The following is a 27,705-nucleotide window of genomic DNA, read 5'->3' as shown; positions in this document are numbered from 1 at the left end:
GGAGCTATATCCCACACCGCTGATTTCCTGACGGTGCTCTGCCTCTTCCGTCTTCTCCAGTCCCGTTTCCATTACACAGGCTTGTTTGAAGGACTAAAACAATAGCGGCTGTCGTTATCACATTCATTATTCAGACTGTTGCCTCTGCCAGGAACAGTGGGGTCTCCATGGAAATGTAGAGCCCAGTTTTTCCCTGGCCTAAGAAGGCACAATTACTATTGAAGGGAACTCCCAATGGATGCTGCTCCTGCTTATTCCAGGCGTGATTTTGGCCCCAAGGGCAGATCTTCAGCTGGTGTATATTGTCAATGCCCGATTGAATGGAGCTATGATGATTTAGACCATCTGAGGAACTGGCCTATGTTTTAAATGGGCACTGTCTGTACCGGTAGGCTCAGTTTTCCCCATCTGCTTTACCCTCCCTTTGCAAAGTGCTTGGAGATCCCAGTCTGATAACGAGAGGAGATCTGCTGAGGTCGCTTCGGGGCGTGGCATAGTAGGATTTCCCTGTGCTCCATCCCTGCACCTTGAGTGGAACATACAGCGGGACAGCATCTAGAGCCTGGTGGGGCAGAGTCCCAAGCCTGGCGCCCGTGTTTATAGTTGAAGGGCTGCCTGCTGGGGAAGGAATTTGGCATTTTTAAGGCACCATTACGCTGCGTTTGGAAACGTGACAGCTCCCAGCAGCTGCAGGGCTTGTAAGAAAGCCAGGGCTTCGATTTTTTTTTTTTTTATACCTGACCTTTTAAGTGTATAAGACCCCGAACTATAGTGTCAGCAGCAGGCGTGACTTTCAGCCTGGCCTGGAGTCAGACTAGTGGGTGAGAGGGGAAAGTCGTCCAGTCCCCTTTGCCGTTCCCCCTTGGCCATGCGTTCCCTGCCGCGCTGGCCATCCAGCTGGAATGGAAGCCACTGATCTCCTTGTCCATGTAGCTCTGCCTCCCGGCGGCCGGCTGCAGTTCTGCTGCCTCCAGCCGTGGCTCTGAGCCCTGCTTCTGTTCCCTTCCCTAGGGGGGGATGATTGCCCTGCTGCTCTCCATCCTGTGCCTGGTGATGATCCTCTACACCCGCCGGCGTTGGTGCAAGCGACGCCGGGTGCCGCAGCCCCAGAAAAGTGCCAGCGCGGAGGCGGCCAACGAAATCCACTACATCCCCTCAGTCCTGATTGGGGGTCACGGGCGGGAGAGCCTGCGCAACGCCCGTGTGCAAGGCCACAACTCCAGCGGCACGCTGAGCATCCGTGAGACCCCCATCCTGGACGGCTATGAGTACGACATCACTGACCTGCGTCACCACTTGCAGCGCGAGTGCATGAACGGCGGCGAGGACTTCGCCAGCCAGGTCACCAGGACGCTGGATTCGCTGCAGGGCTGCAATGAGAAGTCTGGCATGGATCTCACGCCAGGTTGGGGGTCGAAAGGTTTACCCTCCATGTGCTTTGCTCTTCCTGTTTGCGTGGGCTCAGCTGAGTCCTGAAACCAAGTCCTCTCCCTGTGTGTATTGCTGGGCATTGGGCTACAGTGGAATACATATACACAGAGTACCCCTTTCCCCGTGCAAGTTTGATTTGATCCCAGAGCCGTGTGGGACAACCTAATCTGGGGTTCCCTTAAGCATGGGATGGCAGTGAGTATGTTCCCCTGGGTATTCTCATAGCCATGGCTTGGGGCCTCCATGCAGCCAGATCTAGCAGCGCGTCTTCCACTGCATGTGATGTAGCAGAGATAAGAGGTGGTGCTGAAATGCAGAGCCTTGATTCCAGTACAAGAATCTCTGTGCCCGCACCTTTCTTCTCCCTGAACAGAGGCTTCAATAAGGGGTCAGATGGAAAGGGAAAAATGTGGTGGTATTCTGTCCCAGCTCTGTCCTCATCCCCAAGCTCCAGCCACAGTCCCAGGACCACTGGGTCCATTTAAAAAATGATCAGCAGTGAGATAGTTAACGTCGATGTTTAAAGTGTCATCAGTAGTCTTCAGTGTTAATACCACCTTGATGCAAATGGGGCTTCTCTTGGATCACAAGACCTAGTGACTACATAGTTGTCCTCTGATCACAGCCTGTAGCCACTTTGCAACCTGTAGGTGGAATCTAAACTGTATTCCTGGGAAGTCCAAGGATGAGATTTCCAAAGCTGCCTAAGGGATTTGCCTGCCCAGTTTGTGCAGTGAAATCTCTTATGCAGCTTTGAAAATTTTAACCCGAGCCCTTAGCCTGGTCAGAGAGGGGCCCAGTTAGGTCTCATGTACACTACAGCTTGTACAGTATTGTAACTGGGTCAGGGGTAACTATATTGTAAGGAGGGTCCCCTGACTCAGTTATTGCTGTAGTGCAGATGGGCCTGAATGCCTGTCTATTTGCAGACTCCTCAAGATGACGCTGAATGAATTGGGGCTTCTCCAACACCCAGCCTAAGAGGTAGTTTATCTCATGGGGCGAGTTTTAACCTTCCTCCTTGTCATCCCTGGCTCTTCCCAAGTGATTACTTCCCTTCCTCCACGCTACAGGCCAGATAAGGAGTTTCTCCCTGCTTGTTGGATCTCACCCTGGTAGCAATGCATTGCAGGGCTGGTGGAGCTGCAGTAGGTGGGCATGCTGCTGCTTGGAATGGACAGGGTTCTCCAGAGCCTGGTTTGAACCAATTTTGTCATCCCATGCACCTTTGGAGTGGAAGAAACCTGTTCCAGCCCCTGTTCCCTTGTCCCCCATAGGGACCCTGGTCAATTTCGCTGGCCGGGCCACCATCCAAGGTGTTGCTAGAGCTCTCGCCCAGATGCTGGGAAAGGAATTGGATCCTGAGAAATGAATTCTCTCTTTCTCTCTCCCTCCTTTTTTTGTCTTTTCTCTGAAAGTTTTTGCCTTAAATTCTTCCTGCTCAGGAAGCGACAACGCCAAGCTGTCCTTGATGAACAAGTACAAGGATAACATCATCGCTACCAGCCCTGTGGACTCCAACCACCAGCAGGCTACCCTGTTGTCTCATACCTCCAGTAGCCAGCGGAAGCGGATCAATAACAAAGCGCGAGGTACCCTGTGGCTCCCCGGGGCTGGGGGCAGCAGTGGGGAGTTCTGTTCACTGGTGGAGCTCAGGCCTTGTCTGCATCGGGGATTTTGCCTTCCCACCCCATCTGGCGCGTGCAGGCAAAGCCACAGTCCCCCAATTTCCGGCTCTACCAGTACAAATACCAGCATTGTCCATCTACGACAGAGGACTGCAAACAGGGCAGGTCCCCAAGGCAGAGTTCATGATTTTCCTCTGTGGGAGAAGGGAGCACTTTGTGTTCCCCATATCAACACCCTCTGACCACTTAAGAGCCAGCATTGGTGACAGCAGTGGGCAGAGCTCAAAAGATCCTGAGGTTGGGTCACCTGGGCAGGTGTCTGTGCCTCTGTTTCCCCTCCCAGCCCTTGTCTATTTAGATGGTAAGCTCCTCAGGGCAAGAGGAGTGCATTTGTACAGCACCTGGCGCAACGAGGCCCTGATCTCTGGCACTTCTGGCAGTGCAAGTAAGAACAGCAATGAGAGACGGCAGGTGGCTATGATGGGGGCAGAGGTTGGGGGAAAAGTGCGATTGTTGGAAGTGATTCTGTCATCTGTTAATTGTAGCTGGCTCAGCATTTCTGAACCCCGAAGGAGATTCTGGGACAGAGGCTGACAACGACCCCCAGCTGACGTTTTATACTGACCCATCTCGGAGCAGGCGGCGCAGCAGAGGTATGCATGTGGGTGGGCGGGTGGGTGTGTAGGTGGGGGGAGAATGGAGGTTGGGAATCGAAAGCAGATGTTCCTGCAGGGGCTGGACCCGGGTTGTGTCTACGTGTGTTTTCCAATAGCAGGACTATATCCAATATGAAGATGAGAAGAGATGGAGAGTTAGGTAAGTGCTCAGGGACAAACCCTGATCCCTTTGAAGTCACTAGTAAAGCTCTTATTGACTTCTTTGGGGCCAGGATTAGGCCGTCAGTCCAGCTGTCTGGCTGCAATGCCCCTATTCCAGTAGTCTTATAGTTCCATCTCCTTCCAGATATGTAACCCAGACTGGGAGGGCATCCTCTTTGTGGGGACGTCCGAGTTCTGTTTTGTCTCATCAGGCTTCCTCAAATGGCTGTGTGCTGCAAAAGTGCAACGTTGTAGGTTCTACATGAACACTGGCTATGGGTATGATTTTCCATTGAATAGTTGGTGTGATGGCGGTCAGAACTGATACTCAAACTAGAATCAGGAAGTGCTGATTTCTAGTCCCTAGCCAGTCCGCTGGCCGCATGGAGCTGTTTGGGAGATCTTTGCAACTGAGGATGAAATAGATTCAAATTTTGCTGCTGGCATCTCCCAGGATTTGTTGTATATTAATGAGTAACGGGCTTCAAAGCCTGGCTTGTTAGCCCCTGTGCCTCCCTGTTCGGTGTCTTACTGCTATTATTTTAATAAAACCGTCTCCCGCACAAAGGGGAAACCAGATGGAAAGATTCTATAAATACACTGTACCTCACCAGCGATGGGCTGTATACAAACATAGAGAAGGCAGCTGTGCCCGACTTAAAAGAAGGAAGAGAAATGATTATAAAAACCAACCCTTCTATATCAAAGTAAAACAAGGCTGTACTGTTAACCAATAACATTGTCCCTAGCTAAAATGATGGACTAGTTTTCTCTTACCATCAGCTTCTTTCTTGGGAACTGTAGATTCTCTTCTGCACCCCCCAATGCACCCTTTATAGCCTCGGCAGTGATGCTCACAGCTTGGCCTGCTGTTCTCTCCTCGGGACATCTGAACTTTTATTCTATTGTGTCGGTTCTTAGACTGCATCCAACAATGTGACTAACATCTGTCACGTGGTGTTTGTTCTCTCATCCCCTCCCCAGTGGGAGAGGTGTGCAGCGGACACTCCTTGGTTTGGGGAGGTGGTTGCTTTTGGGGGGTTTTTATACACGTTTTTCCGTGTTTGTCCTAGAGAAGATAGGCAAAGAGTTGGAGTGGAAGGTGGGGAGGTTTGTGATGGTCCATAGTTCCTGGGGCGGTTCATTCTGCAGTCTCAGACTGGCGCCCAAGGCTCTTCTATCTGCTACACAGACATGCTTTACCCTTCTTGTAGGGCCTTCCGGCGTGCCTGAGGAATAGAGTTGTAGACCACAGTCTGCATCCCTGAGCTTTAGCTGTCCTTTAGCTGTCGTGTGCCCAGATCAGTCCCTTGGAGATAAGGACAGGGACCTTGAGCTTGACTTGCTATTTTCTGGTAAACCAGTGTAGAGAGTAGAGGACAGCTTGATGTGCTCGTGATAGCTTGTGTTTCTGAAGATGAGGAGATGCGCTACGGTGTCTTTACTAGGTGGAGCTTCGTTAAAGTGCCGCAGGCTTCATGCCCAAGTATATCGCAGTGCTGTAGTCATGCCAAGAGGTAATGAGGGTGTGAATAGCATGTCATTGTCTGCCAGGATGGGATGGAGTCTCCTAGCCAACTGGAAATGGAGGAAGCATTATTCATGGATGCTGCTGTGTGATTGCTTAGCATCAGCGAGGAATCCAGGAGCTCTCCAACTCTAGTGACTGAACTGACCAATTGTGGATGTGTACCTTGAACCAAAGGAGACAGCACCGTGGCTGTGAACTCTTCATAATGCTCTCCTCTTCCCTCTTCTGGCTTGCTCGGGTGCATCTTCAGCCAGCTGTTCTTCACCTATGAGCTGATCTCATCCAAGCACTGGGCCATATTGGTGGTAGCAGTGTGGTCATGTGTGGCGAAGGGTAAGTAGAGCTGTGAGTCATCTGCATATTGCTGGCACTTGCGTCCATGTCATCTGACCAGTTCACCTAGTGGTTGCATGTAAAGGCCCAGAGGTCCTGGTGGAACTTCACAAGCAAGCGGTTTGGTGGTGGAGGCATGCCAGAGTCTTCGGGCAGCCATCTGAGGTAGGAGCAGAAGCAGGCTGGAGTAGGGGCATGGAAACAGGCCTGGGTAGAGCAGGAGCCAAGCGCTGAAGCAGGGACAGTCTGTTGAAACTACCAGCGGTGGGAATGCTTCTGGCCAGGTAGTGACGTCAAGCAGACTGGAGAGCCTGCTTCCTTTAGGAGCTTGTATACCTGCCTTGGGGTCACCTGGGTGGGTCCTTGCTTGTGGATTGGCTGAACCCTTGTTGAATGGAATGGAGCCCATCCCAGGACCTGCAGGTAGTTGTCTCTAATGACTCATCTCACTTTCTGGCTTAGGGGGTGACACCCCAGGTTTAAACAGACTCAGGCTTAGAAGTATCACAAGGTGCAGTTCCCCATCATGTCTCGCTGGGTGCCTCCCTCCAGGAAGGACCCAGAGCATCCTAGTGCATTACTCTGGAACCCTGCCACACCTCTCAGGCAGGACAGCAGAATCTCGTGGTCCACATGTCAAATGCTGTGGAGAGGTCCCAGGAGGATGAGAATGGATGTCTGCCCTCTATCCATTGACAGCAGGAGATCTTCCATCAGTGCTGCTAAAGTGGCTTCAGTTGCATGTCCTGGCCTGAATCCAGATTGTGCTGGGTCTAGAAGATTAAATTACCTAGTAGTCGGCCTTCTGCTACCCTCTCCTATGAGCTAGCTCAGGAACGGGAGGTCTGATGCTGGGTAGTAGTTGACTTGGACTAAAGTGTCCAGGGTGGATTGGTCGGGCTACTGCATGTTTGAAGGAGGAAGGGAAAATTCCTTTTCTGCATGAGGCACTGGCGGTTTCAGTCAGGACTGGTGCCGTTTGCTTCTGACTGTTTCACAAGCCAGGACGGGGATGGGCGAGATTCACAAGTTTTGGGTTAGGAAGCTCTGGAGACCTGAAAGGAGTCTCCAGAGCTTCCTGATGAGAGAATGTGCTGAAGTCTGGGAATGCAGGAGTGCTGTTTGTTGATGGGTATTTTCTCCTTATCTTCCTTTCGCTGAATACACAGGCAAATATCTCTGACTGTTTCTAAAGTCATGGCATTTCCCTCTTCTTTTATTTTCTTCTTTGGATAACTGAACTTGTGAAATGAGCACACAGCCTTTCAGTCCACTCACTGGATGAGCCTAAGACTTCACTTCCATTGCAAGCAAATCCCTGTCTAGGCTCTGTTAATTAACTGATTTCTCTTTCCCCCTTGGAAAAGTTCTAAACTAAAACTTCCATAAGATACCTTGGTGATGGACGTGGAGGCCACTAGCATACCCTGGCATGTGCCTGGTCAGCTTCACCATATTCACCACCGGATTGTAGCAATTTAAGATGCAGCAGGTCAAATTCAGAGCAGGAATCATTTGAGGCAGGTCCCTTTGATAAGGGGCCCCACACAGGCTGCCTCAGTCTTTCACCTTTCTGAGACAGGTGAACTCAGCACAAGTTTTCTCAGAGCATGAGTCCTTCAGATGAGAGATTAAAAGCCTTGGACGTTAAAGATCTCGTGGCACCTATTCATGGCGAACTGAATCCAAGAAAATTACCAGCAAGAAAAACCAATGGAATACTCTACTTCTCTTCTTTTTACTGAATACTCAGCCATGTATCTCTGACCTGCTGGAAAAAGAAGCCATTTACAGTGGTCTTTTAGAACGCATTGATGCACACAACAGTGTTGTGAAAGGACCTGAACTGTTACATGTGCAGTAACATACAGACAGCTGACGAAGTGAAGAATGATCCTCCATAAAAACATAATGGGCCAAAGTCTCCTCTTTGACGTGTATAAATCCAAAGTGGCTCCATTGAATGACCTCACGGGAGTTGCTCTGGATTTCCGGTCAGGAGGATGAGAGCAGAATTTGGACCAGTGTGTTTTTCAGAAGAGTGTGTATGGGAGGGAAAGACTGATCTCCCAAAACATCTGCTCCCCTCACTGTAGGGCAGTGTGCTGGTTGTCCACCTTCCTGCTGTGCTGCCTACCCGAAGTGGCTGCATTTCAGGGATCAAATAATTGTCTGTGGTGTAGTTTGTGAAGTACGTTGGGGTGAGAGGCGCTATATACACCTAAGACCTCATTCTGTACTGTGACGCCAAACCAGCTGATTCCTCTAGCCACATGGGTCCTGTGACTCTTAGCAAAACGGCATCTTTTGAGCCCTATGTGCCTGCAGCCCTTAGGACCGCTCGCACAGCTCTGAAAGATTCTGAGAACTGTGAAGCCTCAGGCTGTTAAAGCTTCAGGTTTGATAGTGCTAGTGTTCTCGCGGCCCAGAGTTGCCTCTTCCCCTGCCAGGGCATTGTGCCAACTGTCAGAGAGATGATAGGTCAGAAGCTGCAGGATGCCTGACGCTGCGGGGGCGGACAGAGGCTGCCGCTTCTGAGCGGATGTTTGAGATAGGGACAGACCGACCAGCCTTCCAGGCACTCCGTGGAGTGCCGTTCATTACCTGTGGGAACTGGAGTCTGCACATGTATGGGCCAATAACCAAAAACTTGGCTGCTTGTGGAAGCAGTTCCAGGGCACAGCACTTTGATCTCAGCAAAGCTGCCCTCCCCCATCACCCCAAACAAGACAGGGACTAACGCAAACTCTGTGGGTTGTGATCCCTTTGATCCTCTAAGTGGTGAGGGTGGTTGAGAGGTGAGGGTTTCCTTGGGAAGATGAACTCTTCTGGTATTCTCTGCTCTGTTTGATCAGGAGGTGGGAGTGGGGGAGCTAGGGAGCTCCTTGGATTGTGTTCTAGAAGTGGCAGCTGGTGCTTGTGGCTCTGATGTCTCTGCCATCAGTCTCTTTGTTCGCTGTTGTTCCAGTTGGCTCGCCGAGAAGTCCCGTCAACAAGACCACGCTGACCCTGATCAGCGTCACCAGCTGCGTGATCAGTCTGGTGTGCTCGTCCCACATGAGCTGCCCGCTCATCGTCAAGATCACCCTGCACGTCCCGGAGCACCTCATTGCCGACGGTGAGCACGCCCCCACCTCCGCCCACACAGCTCTGCCCTCTGACCCTCAGGCGGGGGGAGTGGGCCAGGGTAAATGCCAATCTGGCTGGGTATGGAGCTGCCCACCCTTGGCGTCACGACAGGTGGACGGTACATCATGCTGCCGAATGTCATCACGTCAGGACTAGGGTTGCCAACTTTGGTTGGATGAATTCCTGGAGATTTCATCATATTACATAAAGATTAATCTTTAAATTAAAGATTAATTCTTAGAGACTCCATGACAATCCTGGAGGGTTGGTAACCTTCAGGACTCATCGTGAAGCTAATGGCCGAGGAGAGTCTGCTCTTTGGGAACCAGGTCTGAAATCATGGGCCACCACAGGGGGAAGGGCCGGGCCAGGCCAGGGGAGCCCCTGTTCTGGGACATCATCCTCCGAGCACAGAGCTGCGTGTGTGGGGAAGGCTATTCCAGTTATAATTGAAACTGGCCTGTGGGGTGCCTATAACTGGCTTGCAGGAAGCTTGGGTTCTGAAACTAGTTTGCGGGGAGTTCTGTATCGCAGGCTTCCCGACCGGTGTTTCTCTTGCAGGGAGCCGCTTTATCCTGCTGGAGGGCAGCCAGCTGGATGCCAGTGACTGGCTAAACCCTGCCCAGGTCATCCTGTTCTCCCAACAGAACTCCAGCGGGCCCTGGGCACTGGACCTCTGTGCCCGACGGCTTCTTGACCCGTGTGAACACCAGTGTGATCCAGAAACCGGTAGGCAGGGTTGGCGGGGAGGCCAGGGTAACTTCCATCACCAGCAGCACAGGCTCCTGCTCGCTGATCTCTCCGGGTTCAGATGGGCCCCCTGGATTTACCAGCCGGTCCAAAGATTGGCTGCACAGGGGCAGACTCAGTCGTTATAGGCTGGTGGCCTGTGTGATAAGCATCCTGTGCCAGCAACATCATCCATTTAGCCTGTTTGTTTTGTGGCTAACATGTTTGGCACAGACTTGGAGACTTTGCTGGGTCTTGGTGGCCCAGGTCAGAAAAGAGTTCGGTGATTTGCATATTTAAATTAGATCCCTGATTTTCCTTCCCCTCCACCCCCTAACTGATGATTTACTGCAAGGGATCCCTTCTTTCCATCCCCTTCCCCAAAGTGCTTGTGAAGGAGTGGCTGAGATGGCACAGACCCAGGGGTAACTGCAATCTGAGGGAAATCCATGCATTCCCCAGGTGAGTTTTTCATGCCACATAATGGCAGTTGTATGGCTAAAGCCCCATGTAACGCTTTGAAACTCGGAACGCTATTTTCTTGTGCCCCCCACCCCCGAGAAATATAAGAACTGCAGCACTGATCAGCAGGGTGAGATAAGGATTGAATGGCAACCCTCACTCAGGGGCTATAGCTTGCCCTCGATCCTCCTCCGTTTCCTTACACCTATAACTGTAACTTGGCCACGCAGAGCTCTGATCTCAGGATGTCTAAAGGACGGGGAAGAATTTGGGTGTGGACGTGGTGGAAGTGCGGCATAGCTGCAGTGGTCCCACCCGCAAAAATGGCGTGAAATAACCAGCGCGCGTCGTTTACTGTCTGCCAGCAGGCACAATGCCATTGCAGGGATACGGAGATACTGACCAAACTACCGCTGCGCAGGGGAACCCAGGGCATCTGTGGCTGCCTGTACTGAGACCCGCAGTGTCAAGGTTCCTCCCCCACTCTGAACTCTAGGGTACAGATGTGGGGACCTGCATGAAAACCTCCTAAGCTTACCTTTACCAGCTTAGGTCAAAACTTCCCCAAGGTACAAAATATTCCACCCGTCGTCCTTGGATTGGCCGCTACCACCACCAAACTAATACTGGTTACTGGGGAAGAGCTGTTTGGACGCGTCTTTCCCCCCAAAATACTTCCCAAAACCTTACACCCCACTTCCTGGACAAGGTTTGGTAAAAAGCCTCACCAATTTGCCTAGGTGACTACAGACCCAGACCCTTGGATCTTAAGAACAATGAACAATCCTCCCAACACTTGCACCCCCCCCCTTTCCTGGGAAATGTTGGATAAAAAGCCTCACCAATTTGCATAGGTGACCACAGCCCCAAACCCTTGGATCTGAGAACAATGAAAAAGCATTCAGTTTTCTTACAAGAAGACTTTTAATAGAAATAGGAGTAAATAGAAATAAAGAAATCCCCCCTGTAAAATCAGGATGGTAGATATCTTAAAGGGTAATTAGATTCAAAAACATAGAGAACCCCTCTAGGCAAAACCTTAAGTTACAAAAAAGATACACAGACAGAAATAGTTATTCTATTCAGCACAAATCTTTTCTCAGCCATTTAAAGAAATCATAATCTAACACATACCTAGCTAGATTACTTACTAAAAGTTCTAAGACTCCATTCCTGGTCTATCCCCGGCAGAAACCAGCATATAGACAGACACACAGACCCTTTGTTTCTCTCCCTCCTCCCAGCTTTTGAAAGTATCTTGTCTCCTCATTGGTCATTTTGGTCAGGTGCCAGCGAGGTTACCTTTAGCTTCTTAACCCTTTACAGGTGAAAGGAGCTTTCCCCTGGCCAGGAGGGATTTCAAAGGGGTTTACCCTTCCCTTTATATTTATGACACACAGCATGGAACCAACGTTGTGCTCAGTGCAGATCTCAGAGTCTAATTGTAGAAAGGTAGGGCTGGAAGGGACCTCAGGAGGTCATATAGTCCATCCTGCTGGGCTGGACTAAGAATAGGATCATAGGTAGAGAACGCAGTCCCCGAGATAAGGTTACCAAATCTTTAAACTGGATCCAAAGAGGAGCAGGGCCCTGAGCCTGGTTGGGTGCTAGCGGTGAGTGCTTTGTCTGGGCATGAGCTGGAGTTTGCTCCTCTGCCGGGTCGCTGCTCCCTGGCTCCTGACTGTGATCCTGCTGCGGTGGTACTCTTTCCTGCCCCCCTCTCTCTGCATCTGCCAATGGCTACAGCTGGGTTAGGCTGGCATCGCTACATTGCTCTGGGCTATGGACTTTTCACACCTCTGAGTGCCATACGTGTCTTGACCTAAGTTTTTAAGTGTTGCCCAGGCTGTAGGTGCACCAAGGTGTTTATTCTTGCCACTGGTTTTGGGAAAGTGCTCTCCCCTGGTGAGGGACATCTTCATTGCAGTGAAAACATCAATCCCCCTCCCCCCCATCATGTTTTGCCTGCCCGTAATGAGCTTGGGAGTCTGGTGTCGTTACTGAGCATCAGTATTCAGTAGGGTCATTGTCTTTTTTTTTAAATCCTCTGTCTTACTGCACGCTGCGTGGCCCAAGCACGCATACTGCCCCGTGACACTACTCTGTCAGATCTCTGCCCATAAAAAGCTAAGCTCACCTAGCTTTGCAGCTTCCAGCTTTGTCTCAGGGAAGCAGGCCTCCCTGCTGTCCCTGCAATTGCCTCTGTTCCTTGCTTTTCCCTCTAGTGAAATGATCAATCCTGGTGGGATTACTGGAATGTATCTCCTTTCCCCTTGTGCCTCGGCTGGCTTCGTTCTCAAACATGGCTTCTCTGCCTTCGTTTTCCCTGTTGGGTGTCATCTGATTTACAGGTCACTGCCTTCCTTTCCTTGTCAGATCGAAATGGAACAGCATTTTACAGCAATTAGAGGCCAAACTCAGATCTCAGGGTCCAGATGTGGGTGTAAATCTGGAGTATCGAGCAGACTTGCTGCAGATTTACACTGGGGTAAATTGAGTGAGTCTAGTTTTTCATCTGTAACGTGAGGTGATCTGCATCTCCTTGGTTACTGAACTGTATGTTTTGGCAGGAATGTTACCATGGGCCAGATCAATGTAAATGGCATTATGCTGACTTCAGCGGCACTGGGCCCATTGGCAGCAGCTGAACGCTTTCCCCTCCTGTTTCCTTCCAGCGTTCATTTTATGTGAGTGTAGTGTGGATATGTAAGCGAGAGGGCACACAGTACTACGATGGAGAGCAGCTGAGCTATCTGCTCGGGGTGTGTTCCAGGATCACTCCATCCAGCCACATCTCTTCCTTCAGTTCGGAGTAGATGTAGTGCTGGGGCAAGCTGCCAAACTGGTTCCCCTGCGGATTTAGCCATGGAACAGATGGGCAGTGGAAGCATTAGTTCTCCAGCACTGTGACTCGCTCCCGGCCAGAGCGGATGGCAGTGCAGCCTCCATGCCTTGGCCTCTCGGAGAGGGGCCCGGGTAGAGCCGGCTGAGCACTGGCATGCTAGGAACTGGATTGTAACCACCAGTTTGTTTCGTGTAGGCAGCTGAAGAGCCATCAGCTAGCGTGGATTTCTGGTGCCTGGTGACCAGGAGTGGGCTTGAATCTGTGGTGTAGAAATGAAGGTCTCCGTTTTCCAGTATCAGTCCCGCCACCTGCAGTGTTGCTCTCTGATCACCTTTGCTACCCACAGCCTGCTTATTAACTCATTCCAAACACCGAACCACATTCTTCTCTCCTGTCCACTTGAGCTGCTGCAGTCAGGAGTATCCGTGGGCAGAATTCACCTTCCTTCTATGAAGATTTTGTCTTACCATGGCACTAGAGGTCCTAACCAAGGTCAGGGCCCCATTGTGCCAGGAGCTGTACAAACACATAATGGGAGCCAGTCCTGACCCCACCAGGCTTACTGTTTAAATAGATCTGAGAAAAGAAGCCTGATCTCCCCATTTCACAGTTTCAAGGTTGCACGGAGAGTCTGCGGCAGAGCCAGTCTCCTGAGTTGCAGTACAGTGTCTCAGCCACGTGATCCTTCCTTTCTGGGCCATAGGACACATTCGGCACTGCTGTCCACCCAGCACCACACCAGCAGGGCTGCACGGGCTTAAGTCATTGCAGAAGCTGGGACAGTCTCTTCCCTCTGGCCAGCATGTACCTACGCACAGTCTGTGTCGTCTTCTGTAATATCCACTTGCTCCCCTGCTGGGAGTCTGTGCTTGCTCCAGAATCAGTGTTCCGTGTGTTCACAGCCATCTGTCACAGCAGATGCAGCCCCTGCATAGGGAGTCATCAGCTTCCTTGGGGTCGGGTCTTAAAAATTCAGCGTTCTTTCACCTGTGTTTTAAAGGCGTGTGGCCCTTTAAGAGCAGGAGGCTGTCCTGACGGACTCTAGTCTTTGGACCGTACGCTGCCCTGCTCTGTCCCCTGTGCAGTCCCACATAGTCCAGTGATGCTGCACGCAGGGTATCCGTTAGCACGAAAGCTGGCTTTTTAAGAGCAGCAGGCTGCAAACAGATTGGGCTAGAGTAACCAGGCAAAATCTTTGCCCCAAGCTGAAAGAAACCTTTTTGGTGAGGTCTCTGCCATTCTGGGTTCTGTCCTGTAAAGGGGATGAAATTCCCACTCGCAGTCAGCCAGCATGAAGCTCATCCACCCCTCAGAGCTTAAGTGGTCTGGTGCATAGATCTTTTCTTGTGTAACCCACTATTTGGTGTGTATGTTCCCTTCTGCACCTGATCCACAGAGAATAGGATCTTCTACAGCTTCTAGCTGCAGTGCTTTTTTTAGCTCATGCTTTAGCTCTGGAGGTCCCTGGTTCAATCCCCAGGTACAACCATGATGGTGGGCATCATGCTGGACTTCTGCAGGAGTGAATTTCACCTAGGAGGTGGAAGTGCTGAAATAGCACGGGATAGAGCCTGTCCTTTTAGGGCTTCTGGTCCGATCAGAGGCAAGAAATACTGGAGAGCGCATGAGCAATATGGAATTTCAAGTCGTCTGCGCTTTGCTTTACTGTGACACCATTCATACGTTTCATTTTTACTTAAAAGCAAAGCCATTCCACAGGGAACAAAATAGTAACATTAAAGTTCAGTATTTAAATGTGTCCGAGTCAGGAAATTCAAATATTAATGGATGTAACTTGGCTTCCTAAAGATAGGTTAGGCAACTATGCCCAGCTCCTCAGAAGTATTTAGGTGCCTAACATCCATGGATTTTGCCTAAATACCTTTTAAAAATCTGGGCTCTAAATAGTAGCTTGTTTTTCAGAGAAACTGAGCAGCCCCAGATCCCCTGGAAGCCAATGGCTGCTACAGAAGCTGAACACCTTTCTAAATCAGCCTGCTTATTTGGGTGCCTAAGTACGGGTTTAGGTGTATAACTTTAGACACCGATGCTTGAAAGTATTGGTCAAATATTCCCACAGCTCCTGTGACACGGGTGCATAGGATATAAGGTGTAATGCACTAGTCTAAACAGTAATCCAAACCATGGTGGGACATATGTTGTTGTAATTTGACCAAGATAATTGTGCACTGGGGATGTTCATTTTGAATTTTCCTGATGCTTGGGTGCTGAAATTCTCCATATTTACATTGTTGCATGACAGTGCACTGAGTTTATAACACATAATAATGATTCTTAGCATTTTTTTTCTTTAAGGCCCTGATCTAGCAAAGCATTTATGCATGTCCTTTGCTTTCAGCACTTAAATATTCCCAGTGAAGCCCTTAAAGTTAAGCATGTGTTTAAGAGCTGTGCTGGACTGGGACCTAAAGCACTTTATAAATATTAACTAACCAAGAGCCAGATTCAGCCTACCCTTACGTGGCTGCACAGTGTGTGTGTGTGTGTGTGTGAAGGAAGAAAGGAGCGTCCCCCCCCTTGCCCAGCCAATGTAATAAATGGTGTGAATTATACTCACCATACTCAAGGAAATGCAAGGGCTGCTCCCTAATTATGGTCCTGGGGAATGCCCCAAAGAGGCCATCGGGGACAGGGAAGGGGGTGTGCTCTGAACTCTACGCTGAGCATGGGCTGGTTTTGTACAGCCACCAGCTTCCAGCCTTTAGAGCAGGGGTTGGAGGCTGCCGCTGACCGTTGTAGCAAGGTCTGGAGGGAGGAGAAGAGGAGACAGTATTTGGTGTGAGGGCTCACCTCCGCCACTGCCATGGCACCACCTGTAGATCTCCGGGAGGAAGGGAGTTAATGCAGTTACACAATCTGCGCACTTCAGCCTCTGGCACGTGGAGGTGGGATTTCCTGATGTAATAACCGTGCCTGTTGTGAGCCCCCCTGGAGCCCACAGACTCCCATTAGCAGGGTTCATTCGGAGCACAGGATCAGACCTTGGTCCATCTTGTCTAGTAGCCTGTCTCCAGCAGTGGCAAGTAGAATTCGTTCTCTCTTATTTTACCTTCCTCCATTCCTAGGTGAGTGCCTTTGCTATGAGGGTTACATGAAGGACCCGGTGCACAAGCATCTCTGCATCCGGAACGAGTGGGGCACGAACCAGGGGTAAGTCTGATGTCCACAAATAGCAAAAAATTCTCCTGACTTTATGAACGTTCCCTGTTGGGGCAACCCCATGGATGGGTGGTTGGTGGGATTGAGCCACATGCCCCTGGATCTAAAAGCAAGAGTCTCTACTTCTTGAGCTAAAGGACCAGCAGGCTTGGGAGCAGTGGTAGATTTGTACGTTGCTTAATGGGATCCGGCCACTAGAGGCAGATAAAGAAACTTATTTGGTTAGCACGTTCCATGGTTACTTTCATTTGGTCCAGACTTTTGGAAAGTGCATTTACAGGTTTACAACCATGAGAAATAGGCAGGATGGGCTTTATAAAGGACAAAACCTACCAGACAAACATGGTGGGTTTTTCTGAGTGAGTCAGACAATTAGCGGACAATGGGAACACAACGGCTGTCGTGTAGAGTATCTGGGGTTCAGCAAAGCATTTGCTACAGTGTCTGTCGCATGACATCTTCCTGGAAGAATGAATGGAAATTAGCCTGGAGGAGAGTAATGTCAAGGTTTGTGTAGTCTGCAGCAAGCTGGATCTAAGCTCTGTTGCAAAGGCCTTGGGGTTCTGGAGTGCAACAGAATAGAAATATTGCAATAGGGTAAATAAAAAAAAGAGAGAGGTTTCGGAGTAACAGCCGTGTTAGTCTGTATTCGCAAAAAGAAAAGGAGTACTTGTGTAGCTCACGAAAGCTTATGCTCAAATAAATTGGTTAGTCTCTAAGGTGCCACAAGTACTCCTTTTTTTTAAAAAAAAAAAAAAAGAGGGAGGTTTATATTTAATTAAATATGAAAACGAATAACCCAGTCTGTGTAGAACTCCTGCTGTTCATTTTTGTTTTACATGCAATGGGCCGAATCCTCGGCAGGTGCCTGTTTAGACCAGCTGAAGACCTGGACCAGTGTGTTTCATGCCACCTGTTAATTTTCAGCGTGCCATGGAGCTTTGTGCTGCTGGCGTATAGCTGCACTGTGGAAGTTGTCAGCTGGCTAGGGCACAGCTGGCATCCAGGAAGGGGTGGGAGGCAGTTGGAGGTTGGGAGAGAAGCAGGTTAGCTGGGTATTTTTGCACAAACGATCAGGAGTGAACAATATTGACACTGAAATGATCATTGTTAGGTTTCAGATCAGACAGCCCAGTGAGATTAATAGAATTGGTCAACACCTTTCTAAACCCCATTATCTGCCAACCACATTCTATCGCCCTGCACTCCGCTCACATTTGGAATGTTACACTGGCAAACACTAGTGCTAGAAACATGTTTTATTAAATGAATGCTGAGATTTGGGACAATATCTTTGTGGCAACGGGTTGATTCTCTGGCTGTGAAACTGTGGGACCCTGGAATACTGTCATTGGAACTGAACGCACCTCAAACATAAGGTCAGGGGAACAGCGATGCACAGAATTTGGGAGTGGGGTCCAGTGGCTTATTGCAAGGGTGGTGGTTCTGTCTCGACTTAATTAACATTTTCAATTAACGGTAATAATCAACAACAAATTTGTTCCAAGGACAGCAGCGTGCTTTATACTGTAGCCTCCTATCACCGTGGCAGGCCGGTGAGCATTGCTGTGATCTTGCTCATGAGTTTGGGAACCACTGTTCTCTGCTAAATGGGATGAGAACAGAGCAGCGGGTGAAGGCTCTGCACTGCTAGCTTTGGGCCAAACCCAGAGGGCTGCTGAGCACCCCCAACTCCTCCCTTTGGGGTTTGCCCTGTTGATTAATTAACAGTGGCCGATTCTGCTGGTGGCGCTAATGGTTAATGTGTGTGACTCCATTGCCCTCTAGTGGATGGCGGCAGCCTATGGAGAAGATAGAGGGGTCCTGACTGGAAATTTTCCTTTGAGCTCAAGTGGCCAGTCTCTGTGCTGCTAGAGGTTCCGAGTTCTGTTCCTGCTGCCGCAAAGTTCTAGGGAGCCATGCTGAGTGGCACTGTGATATCCGTGCAGCCCTAGGAGACCATGGGTTTGTTACAGTGTCCTGGCGTAGTTCAGGGTGACTGAAGGAGGCAGCTCTCCAGCATCCCTCTTCACTGCCGTGGCTTCAAGACCATCCTCCCCTCTCTATTTCAGCACTCTGGAAAAGGGGATGAAAAAGCATTGACAGATGCTACAAAACCAAGAGGTGTTTCTGAACACCAGGGGGAAGAGATAATGAACAGAGAGGGACCCAGAGAGATTAGAATCACGGCTAAGAAATAACATAATGAGATGCACTCTGGGAAAATGCAAGCTAATGAATCTGAGGGAAAATAACTTGCAGTGCAGAGCTGCGTGAAAAAAGTGAACTGGCAACGCTGAAAGCGAGATGGGGCTGATTGCCTGCATTGCATTACATCAGAGTGGCGGGAGCCTGGTTTTCAGAGTTGCTGATGTGGGCATCTCAGAGCAGTGCTGGACAGCAGAATTTCCAGTGTATTATGAGAGCTGCTCAAGTGTGCTGAAAATTGGTCCAATTAGACACCTGATCACTGCATTGTGGGGAAAAGAATGAGACAGACACAGTTTGCTGCAGGTCTTAGTACTTAGCGGCTAAACTGCGAAAGTGTTTTGGTTTTCAGCTAAACAAAAAATCGGGTTTCAATTAAGTCAAAGTTTTCCAAACACGTTCGTTTGTGTCTCAATGTTCAGTGGACCTCCCCGTCCTCCTCAGTTTTGGAGTCTAAGGTCCAGATCCTCGGCTGGTGTGGATCAGTAATGTAGCTCCATCGCAGCCAAAAAGCTGAAGCTCTGGTCGTGTACGTCTTGGTTCTTTTCTTTCTGTCAAAACAAAATGTTAGGCCTTTAAACAATATGCATTTTAAATTGGCTAAATGCAGATGTATACATCTGGGAGCAAAGAATGTAGACCATACTCACCAGGAACCCTAGGAACCCATAGGGGACTCTATCCTGGGAAGCAGTGACTTTGAAAACCTGTCTTGGTAGATAATCAGCTGATTATCCACCGCGCAGTACAAAGCTGGGGCCAAAAGGGCTAATGCGTTCCTTGGATGCATAAACAGGGGAATCTAGAGTAGGATCACAGAGGTTATTTTACCTCTGTATTTGGCACTGGTGCGAGTGCTGCTGACTAGTTCTGGTGTCCACAATTCAAGAAGGACATTGATAAATTAGAGTTTAGAGAAAAGTCAAACATGATTCAGTGGCTGGAAGTTGAAGCTAGACAAATTCAGACTGGAAATAAGGTGTAAATTTTTAATGGTCAGAATAATTAACCATTGGAACAATTTGTCAAGAGTCAGGGTGGATTCTCCATCACTGACAATTGTTAAATCCAGATTGGATGTTTTTTTAAAAACATCTGCTCTAGGCATTATTTGGGGGAAGTTGTCTGGCTAGTGCTATACAGGAGATCAGATCAGATGGTTCCTTCTGGCCTTGAAATCTGTGACTAAAGAGAGCCACCAATGTGTAAGGCCCACCACAAAAACATGTGAGTTGTTGTGGGAGGTATTGCCATTGTGTGGCCTTGTGGAGACAGGGCTGAGCAAAGGGCACAAGTGAAGAAATCTATCCAAAAGAAGCTCAGGTCCCCAAGCAGGTCTAACTGGCTAAATGTTTGTGCTTCCTTCCTCTAGCCTTGGGCGGCCAGATGGATTTTCCGTTAGAGGAGATGAATATGGGACTGGTTTTCAAACTTTTTTCTGGGGACCCAGTTGAAGAAAATTGTTGATGCCTGTGACCTAATGGAGCTGGGAATGAGGGGCTTGGGGTGCAAGAGGGGCTCCGGGTTGGCAGGGGCTCAGGGCTGGGGCAGGCCCAGGGGGTTGGGGTGTGGGAAGGGATCAGGGCTCTGGGAGGGAGTGCAAGCTCTGGAGTGGGGCTGGGGATGAGGCATTTGGGGTGCACAAAGGGGTTCTGGTTTTGGGAGGCGCTCAGGGCTGGGGCAGGGGATTGTGGCACAGGGTTGGGGTGTGGACTTACTTCTGGCAGCTCCTGGTCAGCAGTGCAGCGAGGGTGCAGAGGCAGGCTTCCTGCCTGTCCTGGTACCACGGACTGTGCTGCGCCCGGAAGCAGCCAGCAGCAGGTCTGGCTCCTAGGTGGAGGCTCCGCATGGCTCTTGCCTGCCGGGAACCAGCCAATGGGAGTGCAGAGCCAGTGCTTGGGGTGGGGGCAGCGCGCGGAGCCCTGTGGTCCCCTGCCTAGAAGATGGACCTATTGCTGGCCACTTCCAGGGCACAGAGCGGTGTTGGAACAGGTAGGCACTAGCCTGCCTTAGCTGGGCAGCACCCCTAACAGGACTTTTAATGTCCCAATTAAGCAGTGCTGACCAGAGCTGTGAGGGTCCTTAGGTGCTGAGCAAGGTGACCCAGTGCCTTACATGCCGTGACCCAATAATGGGTCGTGACCCGAACTTTGAAAAACACTGGAATAGGGGACTTCCAGGTGGGTCATTTTTTCTCCCTGCCCAGTGCTGGTCCTGGTTAAGCCACTGACCGAGCACCTGCACTTCCCGCTCTGGATTCCCCACCTGCCAGACAAGAGTGGTAGCCCTGTGGGATCAACACTCCCTCCTCAGCAGCAGGATGAGCTCTTCCTCCTGTTTTAATAGACAAGAGGGAGTTGCACTTGCCTTCACTGTGTCCCACTATTAGCCATCTCCTCCCCTTGCAGTGGTCGCTCTGGCTATTTCGTTTTCTTGTAATGCCATGCAACTATCTCCAGGGTCATGTCTGTTTGCATTACCTTTCTGCCATTGCTGCCTGTGAATCTCTCCCTCCTCCATACTTGCCCAAATCCTTTTGGCCTTAAAGGATTGCAGATTTGCATGTATTTCCATATATTTGCATAAATAAAGGCACAAACCTTCAGAAGCTGATGCCTTCCCGTTTTCAAGCTATTCTGAAATGCTCCAGCATGGGGAGATAATTACATGGCTTTGTGTGGGGCCCAGAATGCTTGATGGATTCTGCATAGAGATAGGTTAAGTCACCTGGGCCTGATGAAATACATCCTAGAATACTCAAGCAGCTGACTGAAGAGATATCTCATCAATGGCTATTAGCCAGGATGGGTAGGGATGGTGTCCCTAGCCTCTGTTTGCCAGAAGCTGGGAATGGGCAACAGGGGATAGATCACTTGATGATTACCTGTTCTGTTCATTCTCTTTGGGGCACCTGGCATTGGCCACTGTCGGAAGACAGGTTACTAGGCTAGACTTTGGTTTGACTCAGTATGGCCGTTCTTATGTTCTTACCTGAGCCATCAGTGATGATTTTAGAAAAGTCAAGGAAGACAGGAGAGATTCCAGAGGAGTGGAAAAGGGCAAATATAGTGCCAAGCTATAACAAGGGGATTAAGGACAATCCAGGGAATTACAGACCAGTCAGTTTAACGTCAGTACCCAGAAAGATGGCGCAAATACTTAAGCAGTCAATTTGCAAACACCAAAAAGAGAATAGGTTGATAAATAACAGTCAACATGGATTTGTCAAGAAGAAATTGTGTCAAACCAACCTAATAGCTTTCTTTGACAGGGTAAAAAGCTTTGTGGATGGGGGGGAAGTGGTAGATATGATATATCTTAACTTGAGCAAGGCTTTTGGTACTGTCTCACATGACCTTCTCATAAACAAACTAGGGAAATACGACCTAGATGGAGCTACTATGAGGTGGGTGCATAACTGGTTGGAAAACCATTCTCAGAGAGTGGTTATCAAGGGTACACAGTCAAGCTGGAAAGGCATATCAAGTGGGGTCAGTTCTGGGTCCAGTTCTGTTCAATATCTTCATCAGTGATTTAGATAATGGCATAGAGAGTACACTTATAAAGTTTGCTAACGATACCAAGCTGGGAGGGGTTGCAAGTACTTTGGAGAATAGGATTAAAATTCAAAATGATCTGGACAAACTAGAGAAATGATCTGAGGAAAATAGGATGAAATTCAATAAGGACAAATGCAAAAATACTCCATTTAGGAAGGAACGATCAGTTGCACACATACAAAAGTGGGAAATGACTGCCTGGAAAGGAGTGCTGCAGAAAGGGATCTGGGGGTCATAGTGGATCACAAGTTAAATATGAGTCAACAGTGTAACACTGCTGCAAAAAAAATGCTAACATTCTGGGATGTATTAGCAGGAAGGTTGTAAGCAAGAAGTAATTCTTTCACTCTGCTCTGCGCTGATTAGGTGTAAACTGGAGTATTGTGTCTAGGTCTGGTTGCCACATTTCAGGAAAGATGTGGACAAATTGGAGAAAGTACAAAGAAGAGCAACAAAAATGATTAAAGGTCTAGAAAACATGACCTATGAGGAAAGACTGAAAAAACTGGGTTTCTTTAGTCTAGAGACGAGATGACTGAGGAGGGACATAACAGTTTTCAAAAGGTTGTTACAAGTAGGAAGGAGAAAAATTGTTCTCCTTAACCTCTGAGGATAGGACAAGACGCAATGGGCTTAAATTGCAGCAAGGGCAGTTGGACATTAGGAAAATTTCCTAACTGTCAGGATGGCTAAGCATGGAATAAATTGCCTAGGTAGGTTGTGGAATGTCCATCATTGGAGATTTTTAAGAGCAGGTTAGACAAACACCTCTCAGAGATGGTTTAGGTCCGTGGCGGGCAAACTTTTTGGCCTGAGGGCCACATCGGGTTTCCAAAATTGTATGGTTAGGGGAAGCTGTGTCTCCCCAAACAGCCGGGCCTGGCCCAGCCCCTGCCTCCTATCCGATCCCCCGGCTTCTTGCCCCCGGACCCCCCCATCCCTGGCTGCCCCCTGCTGCCCCATCCAACCCCACCCCCATTCCTGACTGGCTCCCCCTGGGGACCCCTGCCCCATCCAACCCCCTGTTCTCCACCCTCTGACCGCCCCGACCCTTATCCACACCCCTTACCACACCCCCGAACTCCCCTGTCCTCTAGCTAACCACCCTTGCCCCCTTGCTGCGCTGCCTGGAGCATCGGTGGCTGGCGGTGCTACAGCTGCGCCGCCCAGAGCACCAGGTCAGGCCGCGGCTCTGCAAGTGCGCTGCCCGGCTGCCCAGAGCCTTGCGCCGGTGGCACGGTGACTTACAACTTAGAATCATAGAATATCAGGGTTGGAAGGGACCCCTGAAGGTCATCTAGTCCAACCCCCTGCTCAAAGCAGGACCAATTCCCAGTTAAATCATCCCAGCCAGGGCTTTGTCAAGCCTGACCTTAAAAACCTCTAAGGAAGGAGATTCTACCACCTCCCTAGGTAACGCATTCCAGTGTTTCACCACCCTCTTAGTGAAAAAGTTTTTCCTAATATCCAATCTAAACCTTCCCCACTGCAACTTGAGACCATTACTCCTCGTTCTGTCATCTGCTACCATTGAGAACAGTCTAGAGCCATCCTCTTTGGAACCCCCTTTCAGGTAGTTGAAAGCAGCTATCAAATCCCCCCTCATTCTTCTCTTCTGCAGGCTAAACAATCCCAGCTCCCTCAGCCTCTCCTCATAACTCATGTGTTCCAGACCCCTAATCATTTTTGTTGCCCTTCGCTGGACTCTCTCCAATTTATCCACATCCTTCTTGAAGTGTGGGGCCCAAAACTGGACACAGTACTCCAGATGAGGCTTACGTCTTCAGGAGGTGTCTCCTTACACCTTTCTCCAGTTGAGGTCCCTCTCTGCCCTCCATTCCCCTCACACCTGGAGATGCCTTCCCCTCTCATCTGTCTTGTCACTTTTCCTGCTTAGGGATTTCTTGATCCATGTTCTGGCTCACTGGGATGTGGGGTAGGGCCAAGTCTGCTGGTCAGAGCTGGGTGCTGCTGAGAGAGACAGACAGGAGACAGCTGCAGGCTGTGGAGAAGTGCCAGGAGACCTGAGGAGCAGGTTCTTTTTGCTCAGGGCTGGGAGCCTGGTCAGGCTGACAGTGATGAGGGGACACTGCATCCCTTACAGCCTCCCTGTAATGACATACCCGGCACTGGATGTCCTGTCAGGCAGGAATCCCACTGCTACCTGCCACTGAGTTCTGCTCTCCAGCCGCCTCTTGAGACTTCCTGCTTTGTGCTGCTCCAAGGGGGCTGCCAGTGAGGAGGCCTGATACTGTCCATTGCAGCCATGACGTTTGTGACCCACAGACTGGGGAACTGGGCTAGGGCCACCAATCTAATCCCGTGTGGACCACCAAGCAGCCCTTTGAGGACAGCGACTTTGGACCGTTACTGAGCTGGATGGGATTCAGATTAGCAATGTAGCGGGGATGAAATGCTCCACCTGTCATTACCAGCTGGCTAGGTTTCACTGTGCATTTCTCTTGGCTCACTTCCACCTCATTGCGCCTACTTATCCGCCTCCCTTGGAGCTGTGGACAGGTCCTCAGGGTTCTGTAGCTGCTCACAAAGACTCTGGGCAGGGTCTGCCAAAGACGCTATCTGTTCTGTTATCCCTTCCCCACCTCTCCTCCTGCGGATTGCGCTCAGACCTGGTCATTGTCGTTCTGCCCGCAAATGTGATTATCCTCCCATTAGCCCCCCTTCTCCCGCTTCCTCGCTGTGGCTTGTCACTGTCCCAGTAAGACACTGTTACCTTCACATCCCCTCCTCCTGGAACTGTCTGGCTGGGATTTCCCTTCCCTCTTCCCATCATGCTGCTGCTTTTTATTCTCACAGAGGTGCTGCAGGTGACGAACGGGCCAGTTGCGTGGGGCCCAGGTGAAAGGATCCTGGAGCTCAGAGCCAGGCAGGAATCCCAGCGTTCTCGTCAGAGAACCCAAACAAATCTAGAACCAAGCAATTTGAATATGATGGAGTCAGAACCAAAGCAAACTGGCTTGGTTTCCGTTTGAAAGAGCCTGAGGCAAACTGAATTACCGCAGGTTGGGTGGCAAGGGGCTGAATGTTACTGGCTCATTTTGGGTACGAAGAAGCTTGAATCTAACCATCTCCAGCTAGGTTACAATTTTCCATTTCCAAAGTTTGGCCCAGTTCCCACCTTGTTTGACTCAAGTTATCTTTGTTCCCAGGTGCATAATCCAGATCCTATGCCAGGCGCTCATGTGCTGATGAGACACCTCTTTAAGTGAGAGACAGGGTTCAGTTTTTAGTGTGGTTCTCTGTTCCCCTCCATCCCTGGGTTGGCTTAAAGACTGATAGTGCTGTGTGTGGGTCAGAAAGGAGCCAGGATCTCCTCAAGACACTCATCCTGCTTATATAGGAGCACTGCAGTTCTGACAGGCCCCAGAGGGAATTCCATAGGGCCCTCCAGAGGGCCTCAAAGAAAGGGAGGGGGTAAAAAAGGGGAACATGGTGGGACAAGGGCACTGAACATCGTGCTTCCCTTTGGGTGAGACAAGGGCTGGGGGAGTCACTCCTCTTCCCAGAATTCAAGGGTCCCTTCTCTTCTCTGGAAATGCAAGTGCGGATATCCGTCCAATAGCTCGGCTCTGCACCCAGAACAATGCGTTCTAAATCTCTAATCTGAGAAGAAGTTTAGAAAACATGATGCCTTGTTAGGCAATGCGGAAGGAATTGGGCATGTTTAGTGTAGAGAAGAGATGGGTGAAGGGGGGCATGATAAATCTTCAAATATGAAAAAAGTTGTTATAAAGACACCAGTGATCAATGGTTCTCTATGTCCACCAAGGGTAGGAGAAGCAGTAACGAGGCATGAAAGCTGATTGCCCTTAACTGAGTGTGTGCATGCAATACCCACAAACATAATTAGTCATAACATTTTGCCCGCTCTTCTTAATATGTTACCAGTGTTTGCTTCTACGCCCTTCTTCTGAGGGCAGCAGTAAATTCCCAGGCAGACTTTTGTAATCCCCCTTAATTGGTCCTGAATTTAACATCCATCATTTTAAGGATGGGGCAGCGTAAAGAGGAGGGACTGAGAACTTTTCATGACATTATTAATTACTTATGATCCAGTAGCCCTGTTGTGGTAGACATGGTGCAGACACATAATTAGAGATAGTCCTGCCTGGCAGACCTTCCAAACTAGACCAAGTGGACAAAGGGTGGGAGGGGAAACAGAAGCACAAAGAGGTGAAGTGACTTACCCAAGGTCATGCAGCAGGGTAGTGGCAGAGCCAGGAAGAGAAGCCTGGTTTCCTGAGTCCAGTGTCCTGTCTGCAAGGACATTGCACTGGGACATTGTACCCAGCTGTTGGAAATGCAGAGCACAAAGCTCGGAAACGCTGGCTGCTCCAGACTCACAGGAATTTCTCCTTGGCAGCTCTGCTGCAGACCGTCTTTAATAATTTTTTCCCTAGAAGGGTAGTTGAGGTTTTTTTAGGGGAGGGGCGTTCTGTTTTCTTTTTGGTAAGTTAGCAAAACTTTCCTCCTCTTGTCTAATTACACTGCTGTAAGATTTTCCATGGAAGCCCCATCCTTGGCAGGGTGCCTTCTTTAAAGTCATTAGTCTTCACAGCGGGAAGAGAAGATCATCAAAGACTTCGTTTCCCAGCAACCCCTGCTGTGCCGTTCCGCACCAGAGGATTGCAGAGAGAGCGTATTAAGTCTGCTGTTCTCTTCCCTGGCCCTGAGCAGAGATTCCTTTGAACTGGGGCCCAGGGAGAGGGTTGCAGAAGCTATCTCCAAACTCGTCTCTGATTCTTTCATTTTAAAACCAATTTAGCAATTAAACAGAAAGCAGAGCAGCTGCAGGAGCACGGGGACGGGAGTGTGGCTAAATAGAGATGCGGTGTTTAACGTGGAGAATAGGAAAGGATTCACTCCAGACCGTCCTAAGCGGGAGCTTGTTCTTTGCTGGGTATGTGACCCTGGTTTAGATTGTGCTGAGATCTAGTGGTACAAATGCAGCACATGATCAGCCACTCTTCCAGGTGAGGCACCGTAATTACTCAAGGTGTCAGCTTCCCATCCACTCATACCAAGGAGACAACCTTCTGGCAAGGACCCATTCTTAAAATTTCATCCTTAACACATCTGTCAAAACTCCTGAGCTCTCCCATACACCCAGCCTCAGCATGCGAGCCATTAAAAAACACTTAGGCATTGGTGGTAGACGTCCTCCATGCCAGTATGTCCAGTGACTTATATATGAGGTGTGGGACTTAGCAAGATTCTGTACCAGGTTGGTAAAAGTCCATTGCCATCCAACTTTCTTCTCACAATCTGTCCAGCAACACCAATGACCAACCATGTGATGGCTCCACTGATCAGAAGCGAAGAGCCAAATGATCAGTCCATCAGGGCATGTGCCAGGCGTGTGTATAAAACATCCATTTGCTTTCTCTTTTTCTTTTGTCTTCTGGCCTGGAAGTAGGACTGCAACCTCAAGCCTCCATTCTCAATTCTACTTCTGTCATTTCACTAACCTCTTCTTGCCTTAACCGCTGCTGTACATAAGAGGAAAGAAAAGATGAAGAAATCTGGTAACTGGATAAAAATATGGATGATGGGGGGAAGAGGAAGGGTAGAAAGGAAAAATCCACTGCTGTAGAGACCCCAAAGCCAGTTCGGAACTCTGTTCTTGGAGAGGAGAGAATTCTACTGAGAGCCAGCAGGCAAATTTCATCCTCCCTACCAGACTTTTGTCTCTGAGGCACTGAACTGAAATGTGCTCAGAATCAGCCCCTCTCATCGGGGACTAAAAGTTGTTCCTGAGATTTAGCTCCATCTCCCTGGAACACCCAGAAGAGCCTTCTGTCCGTCACTCTCTGAACGGGTGATACTAATG

At 49.6% G+C, this 27,705-nt stretch overlaps 1 protein-coding gene across 5 annotated transcripts in view; it reads left to right on the top strand.

Annotated features, from left to right (window-relative positions):
• Positions 1 to 27,705, top strand: part of ASTN1 (astrotactin 1) — a 180,829-nt gene that overhangs the window by 84,123 nt on the left and 69,001 nt on the right. For 2 of the 5 annotated variants that reach the window (XM_073356477.1, XM_073356473.1), the window contains exons 3-8: positions 1,012 to 1,420; positions 2,850 to 3,023; positions 3,605 to 3,712; positions 8,710 to 8,859; positions 9,432 to 9,599; positions 15,993 to 16,077. In XM_073356477.1, coding sequence (XP_073212578.1) covers positions 1,012 to 1,420; positions 2,850 to 3,023; positions 3,605 to 3,712; positions 8,710 to 8,859; positions 9,432 to 9,599; positions 15,993 to 16,077 — 1,094 coding nt within the window. The remainder of the gene's footprint in view (positions 1 to 1,011; positions 1,421 to 2,849; positions 3,024 to 3,604; positions 3,713 to 8,709; positions 8,860 to 9,431; positions 9,600 to 15,992; positions 16,078 to 27,705) is intronic. The other 3 variants (XM_073356476.1, XM_073356474.1, XM_073356475.1) reach the window with 3 other exon arrangements.

This window comes from Lepidochelys kempii, chromosome 8 (genome assembly GCF_965140265.1).
Source record: "Lepidochelys kempii isolate rLepKem1 chromosome 8, rLepKem1.hap2, whole genome shotgun sequence".
Taxonomy (NCBI): domain Eukaryota; kingdom Metazoa; phylum Chordata; order Testudines; family Cheloniidae; genus Lepidochelys; species Lepidochelys kempii.
The sequence above is the reverse complement of the archived record's forward strand: the minus strand, read 5'-3'. Positions and strand labels throughout refer to the sequence as shown.